This window comes from Callithrix jacchus, chromosome 6, assembly GCF_049354715.1.
Source record: "Callithrix jacchus isolate 240 chromosome 6, calJac240_pri, whole genome shotgun sequence".
NCBI classification, from domain to species: Eukaryota; Metazoa; Chordata; class Mammalia; order Primates; family Cebidae; genus Callithrix; species Callithrix jacchus.
The window spans coordinates 26,249,606-26,270,257 of record NC_133507.1 but is presented as its reverse complement, the minus strand read 5'-3'; the positions used below and the strand labels follow the sequence as shown (position 1 = coordinate 26,270,257).

Sequence of the window (20,652 nt, the reverse complement as noted above, 5' to 3'; positions counted from 1 at the left end):
TAGTTCATATGTCTATAAAAAGATAATTTATTTTATAAACTCCATTATAGCATGAGGGAATGAAGACTCATGTGTGTTTTGGTCATAAAAACAGACTAGAATTTTAAGATTTCATGAAGAGTAAGAACTAAGAATGCCAAGATGTGTCCTTAGGGATTCTTTGATATTTTACAATTTTTCAGGCATGTAAAATTTAGGACCAGCTTTAATTTAAACTGTATTTTTATTTTTTAATTGTTTTTATTGCATCTCAGGTTTTGGGGTACATGTCAAGAACATGTAAGATTGTTGCATAGGTACACACGTGGCAGTGTGGTTTCCAATTTAAACTGTATTAAGAATACTTTTGTTTCAGAGAATCTAAGAGTATATACGTCAGTTATTATCTCTCAAGATAACAAACACAAAATATATTATGTGACCAATAATGGCAACATAAATAATCAAGGCTTTTAGGAAATAATCTTTAAATATTTATCCAAAAGCCAAAAAAATGGACCACAGTCTTTTCTACAGTGATTGCAATTCTGGCTAAGAAAGAAATTCTAAAAGATAGAAAAATCTATATGTGCAAAAATGTTCTTCGTAAGGCTGTTGATAATGAAAAATTAAAAGCAATTAAATATCCACCAGCAGCCAAATGACTAATTAAATTAGTATACATTTGTCTGATGGAATGCCACACAGTCATTGAAAACCATTAAATATGAAAACTATATAGCAACATGGAAAAAATTGTATAATGATGTTATATGAAAAAAGAAGCAAGACAACCATGCGTGTACACTACAATTACTATGGTGTGAAAATAATATACGTATGCAATGACTTGTGAAATTTCTAAAACGATATTATATTGGGGAGTAGAGGGTGTAGAAGGAGTTATTATTTTTCTTTGTTGTCTACAAACTTATGAAATGACTTTATAAACAGATAATTTTTATTTGTTTATAATTCTGATGTATCCTTTTTCTTTCAGTAACTGAATGGGGAAAATAACAAACAAAAACCTTAATAGAGTGTTATAAAATAAGCACTGTCATATGCCTGCAACTTTCTCATTCTAAGAAATACAGCTGGGACTAAGACGCAGTGGATCAAACCTACAAATACGGTGGGATGGACTCAGGAGAGAGGCTAGATCACTTTTGCCAGGGAAGACATACTTTCCCCTGATCAGTTAGGCTTACCCAGTTTCACACAATTGGGAGGGGAAGGCATCTAGGACTAAAATTCAAGACTTGGGAAACTCATAGTTTTCAGCTCTATCATCCTGATCTACAGCTGTATTATCGACTGGTGCTTGCAACCTATGTATGACGACAGGTGCAATGGCCGACACAACCTCCTGGTTCTGGAGACAACAGGAAGGGGTGGCGGTGCTCACATGTGTGTTCTTTACCTCTGCACCTGCTGCTTGGTAGCCTCGGGTCCTGGTCAGCCTCCCTTCGAACTTCAGCACAATCTCCTTCGCTCGTCTAAGAGAAGAAAAACATGATGGTGAGCACAATTTTATGAGACTTACAATTTTTGCAAAACGTGTAAAAATGCAACAGGCATAGGTTGCCATCTTGTCCTGGAAGGTGATACCAAACTAGATGCCGTGAAAGGATGGAGTTATACAAATACTTCATGGTCTAGTTTCGTGTAATCAGAAAACTCCTTACAATTTTTTTCTTGAATGTTTAAATGAATGCGTTAATCCAAGATGATGAATTTTTACCAAAATTAGCTACAACTGAGTTTCTTAAAGGCCTTCCCTGAGCCTGGTGCTTGGCTGGGAAGTCTGAGCTTTGGAAATCCTGGTGGCAGGCACTTCATCTTGGCCTCTCCACTTAGCAATTTTCCTCTTCCAGTCAATTGTTTAAAAGTGAAAATCAGACCTGACTTCAGAGAATCTGCCTCGAGAAAAGATTGGTGTCTGGTTAATCAGAGCCAGAAAGTCATATCTACATAGCCATGTACAATCTGATTCAGCCCAAATAAACTTCTAACACACTAATTGATCACTGTATCGAATTAACCTGATCTCTCTGCCTAAATGTTCAGTCCTGCAAACGGACTAAATCCACTGGGATAGACAGTTAAATTCACACCTTAAATAAACAACAGGATTAGAAAATAAATGATAGTACCATGGACAGACTGAAGTCAAAGGGTCCTAGAGAGAGGAATGTCACCTTCAAGGTAACCTAATCATGCACCACCCCATGTAGAGATGCTCATTGTCTGATGGTTGGACGCCCTCTGCTTGATTATGTTCAGTGTTGAAGAACTTAGTTCTTCTGAATTAGCCATTTTGCTAGTTTGACAGGGTTACTTAAACCTCCCTGTACAGACCAGGGAGGATGCTCTGGTCTGTACATCATAGCAACCCCCAATAACACCCACTGGCCTGTGTCCTTCTTTGGAAAACACAAGGTGCAAGCCAACTCCTTTATCCACGGACAGGATGATCTCTCCAAAACACTACCTAACCAGAGTTCTTGGTTTGGGATCTCTCTCTACCATTTCAACCTCTCCATCTTCACAGCCCAGCCAATGCACTGACTTTGTTCTGGTCAGAACCAAAATGTAGGTCGGGAGGAAGGTCAATGTCCTACCCCATAGCATGACTACCATGTTGGGGCCATCTTAATAGAGCTGCCTGTTGCAAGTATCTAAAAAGCAAAATCCAGCTGGGCACGGTGGCTCACACATGTAATCTCAGCACTTTGGGAGGCCAAGGCAGGTGGATCACCTGAGGTCAGGAGTTTGAGACCAGCCTAACCAACATGGTGAAATCCCATCTCTACTAAAAATACAGAAAATTAGCTGGGTGTGGTGGTGGGCATCTGTAATTCCAGCTACTTGGGAGGCTGAGGCAGGAGAATCACTTGAACCCGGGAGGCAGAGGTTGCAGTGAGCCAAGATCTCGCCATTGCACTCCAGCCTGGGCAACAGAGCAAGACTCCATCTCAAAAAAAAAAAAAAAAAGAGGTAAAAGCCTATTGAAGTCAAGTAACAATTCATTTTATATACTCATTTATTTTTTTCTGAAAGCATTTAAACATTTGATGCACACCTGTTTTGGGTCAAGCATAGTGGAATACAGAGTTGCCTAAAACAGAGTCTCAGCCAGGTGTGGTGGGTCACACCTGTAATCTCAGCAGTTTGGGAGACTGAGGTGGGAGGATTACTTGAGCCCAGGAGTCAAGACCATCCTGGGCAACACAGTGAGACCCCATCTCTACAAAAATACAAAAAATAGCTGGGCGTGGTGGCACATGCCTGTACTCCAGGCTACTTGGGAGACCATGGTGGGAAGATCACTTGAGCACAGGAGTTTGAGGCTGTGGTGAGCTGTGATCCAGCCACTTTATTCCAGCCTGGGTGACAGTGACACCCTGTTTCAAACAAACAACAATTAAAAACCAGAGTCAGGCCAGGCACGGTGGCTCAAGCCTGTAATCCCAGCACTTTGGGAGGCCAAGGCAGGTGGATAACAAGGTCAAGAGATTGAGACCATCCTGGTCAACATGGTGAAACCTCGTCTCTACTAAAAATACAAAAAATTAGCTGGGCATGGTGGCGCGTGCCTGTAATTCCAGCTACTCAGGGGGCTGAGGCAGGAGAATTGCCTGAACCCGGGAGGCAGAGGTTGCGGTGAGCTGAGATCGCGCCACTGCACTCCAGCCTGGGTAACAAGAGTGAAACTCCGTCTCAAAAAAAAAAAAAACAGTCTCTGCCCTGGAAGAGTTCACTACCTAGTAGGGATGACAGAGACCTTTAAAGACAGTGACTGAGAGAGTGGATGTGACAAGATCTGACAGAGGGGTGATCAGGTATGGAAGTAGCAGGGAGGGGTGGCCTTAACCAAGGCCCAGTCATAGACCTATGCTGATTTCTTAGGTGCCGACCGGCTGCTTCCCTACAGGGGAAACAAGCATGATCTACATTCTCTTAGACAGGTGGCTCTTGCTCCACACTCGGGGTTAGCTCAATCTGCTTTCGTCTGCCTCCTGCTAGGCTCCCTTGATTCCCAAGCAGTCAGGGTTCGGTGCTTTTTGCACCTTCCACAGAGGCACTGTGATGAGCCTCAGCAAGTCCACTGAGGGAAGTGTTGCTCCAGTAGTTTCTCAAGGTGTGGAGAGGAGGTACGTGTGGCAAGGGGATGACAGACAGAGGTGCTCAGAAGGCCAGCTGCACTCAGAGAGCCTGACTGCTGGCTGAACACATGGCTGGTGTCAGCCATCTTGGGGCCCTGGATGTGTCCTGCCGACCGAGCAACATGGCCTTCTACCACAAGGTTTCTGAAGTGCCTTGACAGAAAAGTTACCATTTGCTCTGCCCTCAAAGTTCAAGAGACGTACCCTCCTATTATTCAGATAACAATTCATTATCATCATTTCTGAATGATTTAGCAAAATTCTAATAGAACCCATGTCTTTTTAAAGAGTAATTGCTCGAGCGATTACTTTGATCAAATTCCTGTGAATAGGACCAAATTTGTTCAAATTTGGTCAAATTCCTGTGAATTTGAACAAGAGAACACTGGACTTGGAATCAGAAATCCTAGATTAAAGCTTAATTCTAGCACTCAGAAACCAGATAGTTGGGTTAGTCGCTTAACATCTCTGAGTATCAGCCTTCTTGTCTGAAAAATGGACATAATGCCATCCTACTCAAAGAAATGGAAATGGCAGCAGCCAGTAACAGACAGGAAAGGCCCATGAAGGAGAATTAATTGGAACCTTCTCAGGATCAAAACTATGGGTGACTTTAGCTGTCTTTCACAGTCACCTGAAGAGCAGCCTGGTCAGACTGGAAGAACATCACCTGGAAAGCAGATCTAAGGAAGAAATGATTTGGTGGCAAAGAAATGCAAGCCTAATAACATGGTAGATATGGGGGTAAAGAGATGTCTGCTTGGCATCTAGAAAAGGAAAATGAAGATCAAGGTAAGACAGTGGTTCTGTCCACACAGCAGGTGCCTGATCATCAGGCATAGTGTCTGCTTTGCCAGGAAGGTTTACAGCACAGGTCACAGTAGCTCAATAGAACAGGCCATGAAGGCTACTCTGCTAACTCCCTTTGCTGTGACCCCAGGCATCAGAATCACTGTTCGTTACTCTTAGTGAGTGAGTGTTATATACCAGATACAATGCTAAGCACTCACAGAGTTCATCCCATTTAATCCTTCAACAGACTGCTATCAGTGGATCTCAAACTTGAATGTGCAAAAGTACCAACTTGAATGGATGTTAAAAATACTAGGACCCGCTCCGCTGCTCGGCCAGGTCCCGGAGCGGCCTGCCGCATGAAGGACTGCGAGTACCAGCAGATGAGCCCCGGGGCCGCCCCGCAGCCTGCCTCCCCGGGGGCGCCCCGCCCCGGCCCCGCCGCGCCCCCGACCCCCGGCCCCGGGCCCGCGCCGCCCGCCGCCCCCGCCCAGCGGCGCTGGAGCGGTAGCGGCAGCGGGAGCCTCGGCCGCCCCCCGCGGCGCGAGTGGGAGGTGTTCCGGGGCCGCAACCGCTTCTACTGCGGCGGCCGCCTCATGCTGGCTGGCCACGGCGGCGTCTTCGCGCTCACGCTGCTGCTCATCCTCACCACCACCGGCCTCTTCTTCGTCTTCGACTGTCCCTACCTGGCCCGAAAGCTGACCCTTGCCCTCCCCATCATCGCTGCCATCCTCTTCTTCTTCGTCATGAGCTGCCTGCTGCAGACGAGCTTCACCGACCCTGGGATCCTGCCCCGGGCCACTGTCTATGAAGCAGCCGCCCTAGAGAAACAGATCCACAACACAGGCAGTTCGACAAACCGGCCGCCCCCTCGGACCCGGGAGGTGATGATCAACTGGCAGATGGTGAAGCTGAAGTACTGCTTCACCTGCAACATGTTCGGGCCACCGCGGACCTCACACTGCAGTGTTTGCGACAACTGTGGAACGATTTGACCATCACTGCCCCTGGGTAGGCACCTGTGTGGGGAGACAACTATCGCTTCTTCTACGAGTTTATTGTCTCCCTCTCATTCCTGACGGCCTTCATCTTTGCCTGCGTGGTCTGACGTTGCGCTCTCAGGGAAGCAACTTCCTCTCCACTCTGAAGGAGACACCAGCAAGCGGGCCGGAATTGGTGATCTGCTTCTTCTCCATCTGGTCCATTCTGGGCCTCTCAGGGTTTCACATGTACCTCGTTGCCTCCAACCTGACTACTAATGAAAATATCAAAGGCTCGTGGTCCAGCAAGAGGGGCGGTGAGGCCTCGGTCAACCCCTGCAGCCATAAAAGTATTAACACCAACTGCTGCGCTGTGCTCTGTGGCCCCGTACCTCCCAGCCTGATTGACCCGAGGGGATTTGTGCAGTCCGACACCGTGTTGCCCTCACCCAGCAGAAGCGATGAGCCAGCCTGCAGAACCAAGCCTGACGCCAGCATGGTAGGAGGTAACCCCTGACCGCAGCTCAGTACCTGCCACCTGCTGGCCTGTCTGCCCCTCCGCACTCAGCTGCCCGGACCCTCCCTGTTCCGTGCAAGGGAAGCAGAACTGCCAAAGACTCAAGTCTTTTCCTATTTATTTCCCATCCCGCCTGGCTTTCCCCGAACTGTTCCATAGCCGTGCCCTCTGCTCCCCAAACCCAGGTTCCCACAGCCTTGGGCCCTAGGCCCCCAAGCTGATCAGTGCCAAAAGAGGCCAAAACCTCTGGAGGCCACCCAGGGAACCACACCAAGTCCTTGCCTGTGCCAGGCGAGCCCTGTGTAGTGTGGCTGTGAACTGAGCATGAGGCTTCCCAGGTGGGAGAACTGCTTGGGCCTTGCTTGGCCAGGGTCCTCAGGGTGAGGTGGGACTGATGAGTGGTCATCTCCGGACAGTGGGCTGTGGAGAGGATGCCTCCCTGAGTTGCTTGGTCTGTGGGCTCCTCCATTCTCTTGGTGATGATACTTGTTCTTTCTTCTGTGGGAGTTTTTGGTGATTCTGGGGTTCCCCCCTCCTTTTTTTATGGAGTTGGCCAATAGGATAGAGCTGGGGTTCCAGTAGAGAAGACAGGGTTGGTGGAGGGTGGGGGCAGTCTGTATCAGATGAAGGTGAATGGGCCAGCCAGGCACCCTCAGCCTCAGCTCCTGTGCAGTTCCTGGTCAGCACCATGGAAGTGGGAGCCTGATCCTTCCCCTGCCCTCGAAGAGCTCTTCAAGGGATCCCAGCCTACCCCCCAACCTCTCGCCCAAGCCAGGTCGGGGGATGGCTGGGTTATGCTCATGCTGGCAATACTTGAAACGGGTTTATTAATGCTGGGTATTTTGCACAATTTTGTAGACCTCTTTTCTACATAGTCTTTTTTAAATGGAAGAAGAAAAAGTCAGCCACATTACTGTCTGTGTAGTGCCACGTGAAGGGTTATCAGAAGGCTAGTTGGTTTTAATAAGTTTATTCCAAGAGACCTTCTGGCTGGAATGAGTGAGAGTGTGTGTGCATGTGTGTGTGTTCGTGTGTGCCCTATATGAATGTGGCTGGCTCCCACACTCCCTGGGCTGCCCCCTGCCCTATCCTCTTTGAGTGTCAGAAGCAGCTTGAGCTGGGAGGATGGGGGCACATGAGAGAACCCTGGGCTCCCACTGGGGCTCAGCCCAGCCTCCTATCTTTCCTTCCTCTATGAACTTCAGATGGCCAGTGTCTGGGGACTCTGCCATTCTACCCCCAGCCCTGCCCCCCAGCCCTCAGGTGAGGCTTCCAGCTGGGACCTGCCCAGACTGGCTGAGCCTGGGTGTGGTGGGTAGGGTGATGGCTCTCGGGAGCGGCTGCCATTCTACAAGCCACATCCCCTCCTCTGAGCTCTGAGTATGGGACTCAGTGCCAGAGGCTGGAAGACAAGGTGTTTCTGCCAAGTGTGGACCTCCAATCAGAGAAAAGGAAGGAAGGTACAGGGTGAGCCAGGAGGCAAGTGAAGGTTGGCCTAAGTCTGGGCCAGAAACTCAGAGGATGTTTCTCCTCTGCTGGAAGCTGTAATTTCTTATCAAAATAGATATTGTCCCACCATCCACCTCCTTGGCCCTTCAAGTGGGCTGAAGCTCTTGGAAAATGACATAGAAAGTCCCCAGATCTTGCCCTTCTCACTCCAGAGGCTAGTGGTCACAGACAGCTGGGAATGGCAGCCACAGAGGGTCCCCTCTGGGAGAAACAGCTTCGCCTCAGCCTCAGGGCCCTGAGCCATCACTGCAGTGGCCCTGGGAGGTGAGGATGAAGCTGGCTGGAGGAGGGGCTTCTACCTACTTTTTATTTAAGCCAGCATTCTCTGTTCTTGCTTGTAATAAAACTTTAGTTTGTAAGAGTTGGAAAAAAAAAATACTAGGACCCTCTCCTGTGGTTTGATTCAGTAGATCTGAGAGCAGTCAGGGATTCTGAGTTTTTAATAACACCCGGAGAGCCTGGTGGTTGACAGTTTTGGAAACATGCTGCCGGAAGTTAAGGGCTATTCCTCACCATGACTTCAACTTTAAAAAAGAAAGAACTGGTATTCAGAGAAATTGAGAAAATCAATGTCACATAAATTGGTAAAGGTACTATTTGAATCAGGCAATCTGTTTTTAAATCTTTAGCGCTTTATTATATAGACAGACTACTTAATATGAGTCTAAGTATCATAATAATCTGGCTTCCTATAAAGGTTTTTTTCTTTTCAATTATTTTTTTACCCAGAGGGTGCTAATAGCCAAGCATCTAATATGAGTATCTTTTTTCATATTAGCTTATTGCTCTGTCTCTAGTAAGCAAGTGTGCTTGGAGAGAATATTAAAATTTAGTGTTTAGAAAGGAGGTAGAAGATAAAAGACTCTCCACCAACACGCACACCCAACACAGACACACTCTCTCTGTCTCTGTCTCTCTTTCTCTCTATCACACACACACACACACACACACACACACACACACACACACAGAGGAACTGGCTTCTGGACCAGCTAAACCCCTCAGGTATCACTTTGTGACAGGTCAAAAGTGACTGAGCCACCTCTCTCTCTTGGGTCTTTATCCTTGTTCTCATGGACAAGGCAGGGTTTTGTCGGAAAGCATACTTGCAATGATCAGCAATGTCTATTGGGCCCTTACCTCAATGCCCGCAGCTTCTGTCCCATAGTCCAGGGTCTGCAGCGAATGTTTGCCATGAGATCTTTCTGGAACTGTATATTCTGGAAGATTTGTTCCGGATCATTGCTGTCCCCTGTTTCATCAGCACTAAAGCTGTCATCCAAGTTGCTGAATGATCGTTAAGGAGGAGATCTGATTAGTAGAACTGCTTCCAGCCAAGATCATCTTGCCCTGGGCGCAAGTTCTCACTGCCCAAGGGTCGTCTGCATGAAGTGTGTATGTGTTTGTACATGTGTGTGTAAAGGGAGGGACCCAGAGGGACACAGAATTTGGCAGTGTCACAGTAGCCTGTTGAAACACACTTATTGGATTCAATTACTTCCACTGGGTCGTTAAAAGAGAATAATTTCTCAGGGTGCATGATACTATGAGAAAACACAAGATGGGACAAAGAGGGTACTTATGTCCTCTTTGATTGCTGAATGGCAGCAATTTGGGTAGACAAAATAATTTCTTTTTCATGCTCATTGAAATAATCAGCTAATATTAGAGGCAGGACTCCTTGTTTCCCAATTCTGAAGGTAACATAAACATAAACAAAACTTCTGCCACTCAGAAACCCCTCTTCACCCTTTCACTTCATTTTAAGCCTGAGATAACCGAAGCAGAACCAGGCAAAGAAATTTCTATGAGCAAAAGATTAGCTAAGAAGATTTACATGGACGAGATATTTCAGGGAAATAGGGAATCTCAAGAATAATTTTCCAACAGGTAGCAACGTTTACTCCTGTTACACTTAATATGCTTATCCTAATGCAACATTTTAAGAGGAGATAAGGGTATTCATCTATGACTATTGGAAATAAAAGATTTTCTTTGTTATTCTCTAGTTCAGGTTGTTCTTACTCATTTAGAGGAGAATCTTTTTCAGTTTCTCCAAATCAAATGGCAGTTGTACCAGACCTTAATAAATATTTAACAGATTCAAATAACACCATCATCCGCTTCTAACTAAATAAAGCCTGAAGGCTTTTCCAATAAACACTTTATCAAAATAGACATATTATCCACTCTCTCTTGACACTGCTGATTAAATGAACATAGAAAAAAGAAGGAAACATATCTGTGGGTTTGGCCAGCCATAAAGCCAGGTTGAGATGTGAGCTTTTGGATTCTGACCTCCTGGTCAAGAAGCAGCCAGAAGACCCATTTCCCTCTATACCCATTGCTGAAGTTGCCATCTTAATCGTACCACAACCTGGAGAAGTGAGTTTCTGAGTTCATTCTGAAGGACAACTGAGCAGGACAGGGACTTTGTCCCTAACTCTGGTGACCCATGTGTCCCTTCCTCACACACCTGACTCCTCCACCCAGCTGATGAATAGGGCCAGCTCACCTGAGCAGCAGAGAGTCCTGGTAGAGGTAGCAGTGGCTGGCATTTCTCCGGATGCCTCTATAGCGCTGGGATGCCTTTGAGGATTTCATAGGAGCCGACCCACTGCTAACGATCGGAAGCTGGCCAGAGAGCTGGGAATTGGCAGGCAAGGGTCTGCTTCGAGGTTTCTGAACGGAAGCAGTGGAGTTTGCTCTGCCGGCCAGTTCTCAGGAACAAGACTGTGTGTTTGCAGCTGGTGTTCTGAGCAGGGAAGAAACCAGGAGGCCAGTCATGCATATGTAATGTTGAGGTGGCTGCAGCCACACAGATTGGCTGGAGTCTAGACAGCCAAAGGTTTGGCCTGGTGATGTATGGATGGTTTGGTGCAGCCCAAATGATCACATCCGTAACCCCTTACGCCCTGACAGTCCTGGATGGTTTGCAAAACACTTTGCATCTATGACCATGGCTGGTGTTTACAAAACACGGAAGGAGTACAAAAGGCAAGGCTTACCCTCCCCAGTCTTCTACTCTCATCCAAGAGGCTTTGAGACAGTAAGGATCTTGCTTGTGTTTGTTTATATGGTGGGCTTCAGGAGAGGCACAGCCTTCACATTTTATTTTATCTTATTTTTTTCTCAACTTAGTTTCTATTTTGAAAAAAATGCAAACCCTCAGAAATGCTGATGAAATAATACCAGGAATATCTGTACACTCTTAACCTAGATTTACCAATTGCCACATTTTTCCACAATTGCTTTATTTCTGTCTGTATACATCCCCACCCCCCCAACACCATTTGAAAGTAGATTGCAGAAATAATGACACATCAACCCTAAGTCCTTTCAGCAGGATATTAATAATAATCAAGTTGACATCACATTTTACCTTTATCATGCATGGTCACATTCATCAGCATGATAACTCTGGCACTGAGGCTGAAAGAAATGAAGAGAGTTCCTATAGCATCTGGAAAGAAAGGAAGCATTTGACTGAGATTAGACTCTCACCTTGATATTCTGAAAATAGGTTGCCTTATGTAAAATGGGATAAGTAGCTCACCCTAGTCCTTCAGCAAAGGTCAGCAGCTTCCCCTCCCTTTCCCCAGCCATCAGCAAAATGGAGCCCGGTTCCTTTGTCACCTGCAGACTCTCACTGTTAGCCAGGCATTGGGATTCTCTGCCAAGAACCTCATTCCCAAGTCCAAGACTTGCCCAGTTTTGCAGTGTGAGCCTCTATTTGCTACTTAACACAAGGAAGGGTTTGATTGCAGTGAGGTTAATTTCACCTTTGTAGTAACCAAATGGGAAGGTGCAGGACTGAAGTAGATATGACCCTTTCTGTTTAACATTACCTACTGTGCACTGAAGACTCAACAAATGGGTGAATAGATAACTGAAGTGGACACCAGACAACGGAGCCGAAAGAAAATCCATGAGCAAGTTCAACTGTGGAAGTTCGGAGAGAGACTTCATTCATTTGTCCATTCAGTCCTCCACTAATTCATTAGCAAATAATTGGATAGCTCTTACCACACACTGAACTGGCAAATGTAAGCAAGATCCCTAGCCCAGGGGTTCAGGGATCATCAGGCAAATGTTCAGACCTAGGGCGGAAAGCATGGGAATGAAGTGGAAGCCTGAGAGCAGAGCTGGCCTTGGGTCAGAGATGGATCCAGGGCCTCTGGGACCCGGTCGTCTGTCTGCCAATTTACTTGAGGCCATTTGGCCTGATGCTCTATCTGGTAACATCAGACAAAATGTGTGCTTACCAAATGGACAAATGGCTTATACAGCAGTATTAACGCTAGCCCCACTGGGATTTTTTGCATTCTTTCAGAGATCTTTACTTATCTGAATCATTCCTGAATATTTCAAAGATTTTTTTCATCCTTTTTCTAAAGCCCTCCTGTTTTAAATATTTTGAAACATTTACTCAAAAATTAAAAATATTTTATATTAATCTCAATTAAGTATTTTCAGTGTTTTTGTTTCCTTCTGATGTTATATATACATGTATATTGCAGGGAAAGGTAAGGAAAGGTAGTAGCAAATCTTGCCGTAGTACAGGGATTTATTAAAGCAAATTAGAGCAAAGTCAATCTTTTTTATTTCATATTCAGGTAATTCTCTCTGGCACTGTAGGTGAGATAAGTGTCAACCTTAAATAATGAGATTCAGAGAATTAATTCAGAGATTAGGAATAGAGTTTATTCAAACACAGAATTTGAGGGTAGCCACCCAGGAACCACCAGCTCCACACAAATGGGATCAGCATTCCAAAGTGGAGAAGTTAAAGTTTTACTTTAGAGACAGAGAAAGGTTAGCAGGATTACATTTTCTATATGAGACCAGTCCATACATTTCTGTATGAGACCTATGCATACGGTTATGGATTGCTGCATTCTAAGGAAGAGGACTCTGTTACTCTGTGAGAAGGGCTAGCGATCCGGGTGTGTTGAAGGACCATTCTAAAGTGGAGAAGTTAGTTTAACTTTAGAGACAGAGAAAGTTTAGCAGGATTACGTTTTCTATATGAGACCAGTCCATACGTTTCTGTATGAGACCCATGCATACGGTTATGGATTACTGCATTCTAAGGAAGAGGACTCTGTTACTCTGTGAGAAGGGCTAGCAATGCAGGTGTGTTGAAGGGTGTCTCAGCTCTGATGCCATTTGGCCTCTCTAATTATTTACAGGGAACAAAAGGCACGTTGCGGCTGTGTGCCACATGATTCAGGCTGCAAAGCCACATTCCTCTCAAGGCTCAGAATGATTTCAAGTTCCAACAGCATTGTTTAAATTAATTTTAATAAGTAATTTATTGAAACTAAATGAAGATAGGTTGAATACAAGATATTTAACTCCAGTTTTAATATTCAAATCATAAATTAACTGAGATAATTAAATAGGAAATGCAACTTTTGATATGAATCAATTGTCTTAGTTTTTTGCCTAATTTTAAGGAAATGTTGATTTCTAAACGTTCTTGCTACGAAGTTAATGCATAATCCTCAAACAAAATGGAAGCAATAGGAAAATTAGAAGCAGCAAAGACCACCGAGAACAATATGCTTCATGATACTAACCAGGAATCTTTTCAGCTTTTTACAAGTGCATGTTTTCCTTTATATTTATATATTTTGTGACTGTACTGTATATGTGCACTTCTCTTACCTTTCCCATTGATTTTTTTATTTAAAGCAATGTCCATGTTTTTAAAAAATTTTCTGTGGGCGTACGTTACCAGTAGGCTGTTGAGTGGTATATTCTGTGTAGGATATGAAACATTTAACTCTGCCCCATTTCCCAAACATCCATTTTGTTCTCCCTCATACCTTTTGTTTGTTTGGTTTTGGTTTTCTGAGACGGAGTCTCACTCTGTCACCAGGCTGGAGTGCAGTGGTGCCATCTTGGCTCACTGCAACCTCTGGCTCCCAGGTTCAAGTGATCGTCCTGCCTCAGCCTCCAGAGTAGCTGGGATTGCAGGTGTGCACCACCACGCCTGGCTAATTATTATTATTTTTTTTTTTTTGTATTTTTTTAGTCGAGACGGGGTTTCACCATGTTGGCCAGGCTGGTTTCGAACTCCTGATCTCAGGTGATCCACCTGCCTCGACCTCCAAAGTACTGGGATTACAGGCGTGAATCACTGTGTCCAGCCCCTCCCCCACTTTTTTGGATCATTGATATTTTCTGCTTTTAGCATCATTTCTATAGAATTAGTTTTTCAGAATTGAAATTACCAGATCAAAAAGAATTTTATTTCAGAAAATTCAATTTTGTCAAATGAATGTTGCTCCTTTTACATTTATATTGATTTAATGTGCTTTTATTATTAATGATAAAATGGGTTTTTAATCAAAAGTTCACATTTGTCTATAGTCTGTTTATGGTTCTTGATCTGATTTGTACTAATTCCATCTAAGTACCCCAGCCGGCACTCATGTGGGCAATGTGTTTAAGGCAAGGCTGTGATTGCAGCCTCTCTTTCTCTAGCAGGAAGGACTTGGACCCCCTTCCCCGTTTCCTCCCTAGACTGCTGCTTCTCTGTGTGCTGAAGCGCCAGGCAGAAAGAGAACATTCAGAGGATGTTCCTTTCTGAATGCAAGGAGATGAATTACTCTGCATGCATTGACTTCCGCTGAGAATTTGATTAGAGGTTTTAGATGTGCTGGATACATTTAAGTTAAGCCAGAATTTGTATGTAGATAAAATGACTAAAAATTCAAAAATCAAAAAGATTCCAAATAGTGTCAAAATGGGCTAAAACTATTATTTCCTAGACCCACTGCTTACAGGATCTATGGGGTGAGAGAAAGAAGGTAGTGATGGAGACAGAGATAGCCAGTGAAGACCTAATTGTATAACATATGAATCTCGTTTTGTTCTAAAAATGAAACAAAACAACACGAAAATTTAGTTATAAATCCCAGAAGGTTTCAACAGAAATGATCCAATGGCTTAGCTTACAGGGACAAAAACATTTATTTTCTACGTCATCAATTAAAGAATTGTTTTCCTGTTAAGTGAATTCTATTCTGAGAAATTAATATTCCTGGGTACATCCTAAAACTTGTGTGTGAGTCGAGTGTGTTCCATCAGCAAAGCCAAGGTCTCTTACTTACCAAATTTTCAGCTCTGGATTTTGCAAGACAATCTTTCCCATTTCTGGGATATATTTACACCTCTGTTACATTGTTTTAGCAACTCCAAAAGTTTTGCTTGAAGTTTAGAAATATGTTTTGGGTTTGGAGAATATTTTTTCAGGGGAGATGCCCAAGAAAAAATTGTTTTCAATTATCTGAGTAACAGTTGAATTTATTGAGGCCTGAGAACAATTTTTATTTTTATTTTCGGATTCCACATGAAATCATCAGTGGCAAATATGTTTGAAACTGCAGAGACCCTATGAGATTTCCCCTGGGGTCCCGCGATACTCTAATTCTGCTATACTTTTAGAAAATAGTCAGAGATTCATAGATGGGTTGGGGTGTCCTTTGGTGCATTGCTCCTTACATTGAGTGAAGATAGATTGTCATCACCACAATAGAATCCTTTAAAAAGAGGAACAGATCATCAGATAGGGTGCAGTTGGGATACAATTATGACAGTGCCCTGTCCCGTCAGCTGTTAAGCTGCCTTAAGGAATGAGATTACTTTCCAGGTATGAGCCTATGTAAATTCATAATCTGTCCTAGGAGAAGGAAAAAAAATTGAAGAGCCTAAAAAATGGGGGTAAAGGAAAGAAGCTGCACTAGTAACTGGCTGAGAGGTTTTTTTAAAAATGATTTTTAGATTGTATTTTCCCAAGTATTTGGGGAATATTAGAAAACCCAGCCTCTCATGAGGGCTGAGCTCCTCTCAGCATTTCTTCACGTCCTTACAGAAATGTTACGTCTCCGTCAGCAGATGGAAGCCATCTGGGATCAGCTGAGACAACTAAACAGAGCAGATTTCGGAGAAAACAGTATTTATGATACCTTGATCTACCACCAAAATACGAAGTTTATCATGTTTTGCTCTGGTCTCAATGCAATATTTTAAAACCCCTTCTTTTAGGAAAATTATCTTCATCTTTTTCTTCAATATTTACTCACATCTCTTTTCATCTTATATTTTCCTTTAAAAAGAATTAATGGTCAAATAGGGATGGAGGTATACCATGTGACCACATGATATATGTATATGTTTTAGAATGATTACCACCATCAAATTAATTAACATATGTTTTTGACATGTCTTTTCATTTCTTGTTTTATAAAGACCTTTCAAAATCTTTTTCCTTAACGTGCAAACCAATTTAATTCCCCTAAGCAAGGCCTTTTAAAAATTAAACTATTCCTGCCCTTTTTTCTCTTGGTACTTAACCTTCGTTTTAAAGAATATTTTCATAGGTCTAATTAACACGCATTCCTGCCTCTATATTTGATGATTTTTGAAGAAGGAGAGTTCTGTTTTGGTATGTGTGTGCCCAGAAATAGTCTTCATGTGTAAATCACATTCCCACCTTAAATCTAATCGTGTGTATAAATGCCATGATGATCTTTACAAAGCTTCCGGGATTTTCTATTACTCATAATTTTATATTACTCGTAATTGCATATTGCTTGTTTAGAGATTTTAGAGCCTGATGAAGGAACAGCTGAAATCAGAGAAACAGCAGGTGAAAGTGATTTTTTTATTTTTTTTCTTCCTTTTGCCAACATTCTGCATCGCCTCTTGTTTCCAGCCTCACTTTCATTCCAGCAGCTTCTAGGGTGTGTGGCTGTGGCTGTCTGGCTTCCCTTCTATTGATACCTGGGACAGCCTTTGAGGGAGGAGGGGGCTTGAAGGTTTCCACTGCAGACATGAAGGAGCAGGTTGAGTGCTTCTTTGCTGAGGTGAGCTTCCCTGCCTATCAGAAAGAAGCCCAACACCCTTTTGCTACTTCATACTGAAACACTACCTTAAATCTCCTGGAGCAGACCGAAATGAATGCTGTGGATCTAGAGTGGGAAAAGAGATTGCAAATGAACAGTCAGCATATCTCCTGGCAGAGGGGTGGGGGGGGGCGCTTTTTGCTGAGCTAACATAGCTAAGCTGGAAATGTGTTTTCCAGTATTCCATTCTCTGTGTGCTGCTGGGTTGTGGCCGGCCGCAAACAGACTTGTGTTGAGTCTTGGAAGGTGGAAGAGAAGGAGCTGCCATTTGGTGTGCTCTGAGGTGGGTAAAGGACAGCAGATGCTGTGGCAGCTCACACAGATCTCTCATCTGCTGACCTTGCCTTGCGGATGGGGCCTTGTCCTGAGCCTTGCACAACTTCAGCTCTCACTGGATCTCTTCCTTGAGCTCCTCTGAGTGAGTACTGGACCAGATGTGTGTACAGCTTCATGGTGAAAGACACCAACTTTTTATGTTTATTATAAACATTATAATTATAATGTCTCTACTAAAAATAAAAAAATAAAAAGCTAGGCATAGTGGCGCACTCCTGTAGTCCCAGCTACTCAGAAGGCTGAGGCAGAAGAATCGCTTGAACCTGGGAGGCCGAGGTTGCAGTGAACCCAGATCACGCCACTGCACTCCAGCATGGGCGACAGAGCAAGACTCTGTATCAAAAAAAAAGAAAGAAAAGAACAGAAAAGAAAAGAAATTACTTTGCAACATTGTCGTGAAGATTAGGAAAATCGTATAGGAAAGGTCTAGCACAGTTCACGGGGCATAGTAGGAACCTAAAAACTGAGAGCGATGTTTTATTCTTGTGTGTATAATAGTAGTGTCATTTAAACCCCACCATCAGAGCATGGCCAGAATGGTTTAAGTAATTTTATGACATATGTGATAGCCATTCTTATCATCATTCTTCTTGACATTATTTTAAAATCAGCATTAAAGTTTGGTGAGAATGCTCTGAGATGAATTATTTTTTGAGAACCGACCTGATTTATATAGCGAAGTTCAAACAAAATATATTCCCAACATATGAACGACATAACATGCACACTCTGTGTGCTCCTTAATCCAGCCGCAAATACAAATAGAACTTTAAAAATGCCTTCCCCTGTCTAAGAACAAGCCCAGACAGTAGCCAAGGACATATAGAATTTAACTCGGGGTGTCTGAATTTACTGAAGTTACCCATGGATAGGAGAAGCAGCCTGCCAGGGCCCAGAGACGCAGGGCTTAGTTCCCAGAGCTCATGTGAAGCCAGCTGATTGATGAACACGCCCACACTGTGTAATTGAACATGTGCTCCCAGTCCAACCGCAGGAAGGATGAAATTTGTTAAGTGGTATCTTTCATGAGATTATAAAAGGAAGACAAACTGTCACTGGTTATGATAGGGTCTTATTAAATTTCTGCCCTACTAATTTGGAAACTGTGAGAATCCAGACTTGGCACATGTGATACAGAAGAAAAAAATACAATTAAATGCGGACACTTGGATATTTCATCTTATGGTGCACCCCTAGATGCTAGGGCCGGTTGTTGTTTTAAGTTTATGTTGTTTTAATTCTTTGTATCTTTTTTTTTTTTTTTTTTTTTTTTTTTTGAGATGGAGTTTCGCTCTTGTTACCCAGGCTGGAGTGCAATGGCGCGATCTCGGCTCACCGCAACCTCCGCCTCCTGGGTTCAGGCAATTCTCCTGCCTCAGCCTCCCGAGTAGCTGGGATTACAGGCACGCGCCACCATGCCCAGCTAATTTTTTGTATTTTTAGTAGAGACGGGGTTTCACCATGTTGACCAGGATGGTCTCGATGTGTTGACCTCGTGATCCACCCGCCTCGGCCTCCCAAAGTGCTGGGATTACATGCTTGAGCCACCGCGCCCGGCCTCTTTGTATCTATTTTTAACCCTTACCTAAGGGTTAAAATCCGTGTGGATGCTGTCCTGGTTCACTTCCAATGTCAAGCTCAGAGTGCAGGAATGATATCCAAGTGCCAGCAAAACCAACCGGGTGGATGCAAAATGGAGTGACGGGGGTCATGAGGGCTGTGTTTCTGAAGAACCCGCAGCAGCAGGAACGAACTGCGCAAAAGTGGCAGTCTATGCTGCGCACATCAGCCCCGCAAAAGAATAACAAATCCAGGGGCAGACAGCTGAGCTACTGTAACTGAGAATGGCTTGCAGTGAGGATGACTTGAGAGCTGTGGCCGGGGTCTGGACGGCCCCTTTTGGAGCTCACTGGGACCCTGCATCCGTCCATTGCCTACCTATTGACCTCACACAGCAGTGGTTTAGCTCAGCTGAGAAAGAGCACCGTCTGTTCCTCTTTGTTGGTTTAACCGTATGATACACAATCCTGTAAACAAATTAATTTCCTCTGGGACTTTTGAAAGCATGCTAACTGCATTATCATTTTTCTCTGCGTAAAGGAAGCTTAGCAAGAAAACCATTATGGAATGGACTTCAGATGATCTCCAAATGGCCATAAAATAGAGACACAGTCAACAGAGACGCAGGAGAAAAAAAAATTAACAAGGTTTTGTTTGCTAAAATCTAAGATTCATTTGGTTTCAAAGCTGTGTGACCTAATTCTGTTCTTTCTCCCTTCCATCAGCTTTCTGTACAAATCTTTTGCCACTCTCATTTTTAACATTTTTATTCCTCCTCTGCTGCCTGTAGCCTTTCTGCGTCCTCCAATTCATCCTAAAATCACGACCAAGGTAGAATTCTCAAATTTGGCCTATTCTGGGAAAAGCTGACATGGTTGGGACAGGGAGTCTGTGAATATTCCAAATTGGTAAGGAACGAGTTAGCACACTCTTTCATTTCTTCTGCCATCAAGCATTTACTGGCTGTCTGGTTTGTGCCTGACCCCGTGCAGTTCCTTAGGGAATAGAATTTTAAAAATACATGATCTTCTCTTTAAAGCAACTTGATGCTTGGTGGATTGACAGACCAAGCAAGAAATGAAACAGAGGGAGGTGACTGCTGTGCTGGGGGAATGCTTAGAACGAGGGAGGGGTAGAAGAGGAGAGAGAAAGAGTATTGCTTCGTTTTGACCTTTAAAGATAAGTTAATGTTCTGAAACTACAGTAGTATGCTGGTGAGGGGCACAGGTGGACCATTCAAGACAGAAAGCTGCAATGGCCTGTGGGGACAGGTGGGAACCGCCACCCTCCTCCAGTCACTCAGGCCCTAATTAAGCCACAGCCTCGACAGTCTATCCACTTACCTTCCAGCCTCGCCTGCAGGGCACAAGGGAGAGAGTTGCCAAAGAGGTGGCTATGGGTCACGGGGTATATCTATTTGGACAGTGGACACAGAGAAGACACAGATCCAAGGACCCAGAATCCAAGGCTTAACTTTAGGGCAATGCAGGGAGCCCAGGCCCTGAGAGGCTTATGGTTAAATTGGTCCCTAGGACCTAGGAGACATTGCTGTATGAAAGCCAAATGAAAGTTTTTAATCAAGCCTTGAAGAGGACTCTCTTCATTTATTCATTAAGTGTAATATCATTCATTCAATAATTCAATAATTGATCAATATTTACTGGTACCCACAATGTACTAGCCCAGTGGCTAGTTTCTGGGGACACCATCCCAGGCACCCAGTACTGGGATCTTCTGAGAACCCTGTATCATAGCTCTGATCAACCAGGGGCTGTAACACTCTTTTGTCCTAGATATACTTCTTCTGATAAAACTTTAGTGACCTCCCCTTCCCCTACCACCCATCATTGGAAGAACACTGCACCTGCTTCTGTCTTTCAGTGTGCAATTCAAGA

At 44.1% G+C, this 20,652-nt stretch overlaps 1 protein-coding gene and 1 pseudogene across 2 annotated transcripts in view; one reads left to right on the top strand and one right to left on the bottom strand.

The window, feature by feature from the left end:
* Positions 1 to 10,685, bottom strand: part of TMC3 (transmembrane channel like 3) — a 47,532-nt gene extending 36,847 nt beyond the window's left edge. The window contains exons 1-3 of the mRNA XM_017973323.5: positions 10,462 to 10,685; positions 9,087 to 9,233; positions 1,403 to 1,478 (exon numbers count right to left, since the gene is read on the bottom strand). Coding sequence (XP_017828812.3) covers positions 1,403 to 1,478; positions 9,087 to 9,233; positions 10,462 to 10,550 — 312 coding nt within the window. The 5' untranslated portion in view covers positions 10,551 to 10,685. The remainder of the gene's footprint in view (positions 1 to 1,402; positions 1,479 to 9,086; positions 9,234 to 10,461) is intronic.
* LOC118154498 (palmitoyltransferase ZDHHC18-like) overlaps positions 5,294 to 20,652 on the top strand; it is a 51,763-nt pseudogene continuing 36,404 nt past the window's right edge. The window contains exon 1 of the transcript XR_013518775.1: positions 5,294 to 6,419. The product of XR_013518775.1 is annotated as a palmitoyltransferase ZDHHC18-like (transcript). The remainder of the gene's footprint in view (positions 6,420 to 20,652) is intronic.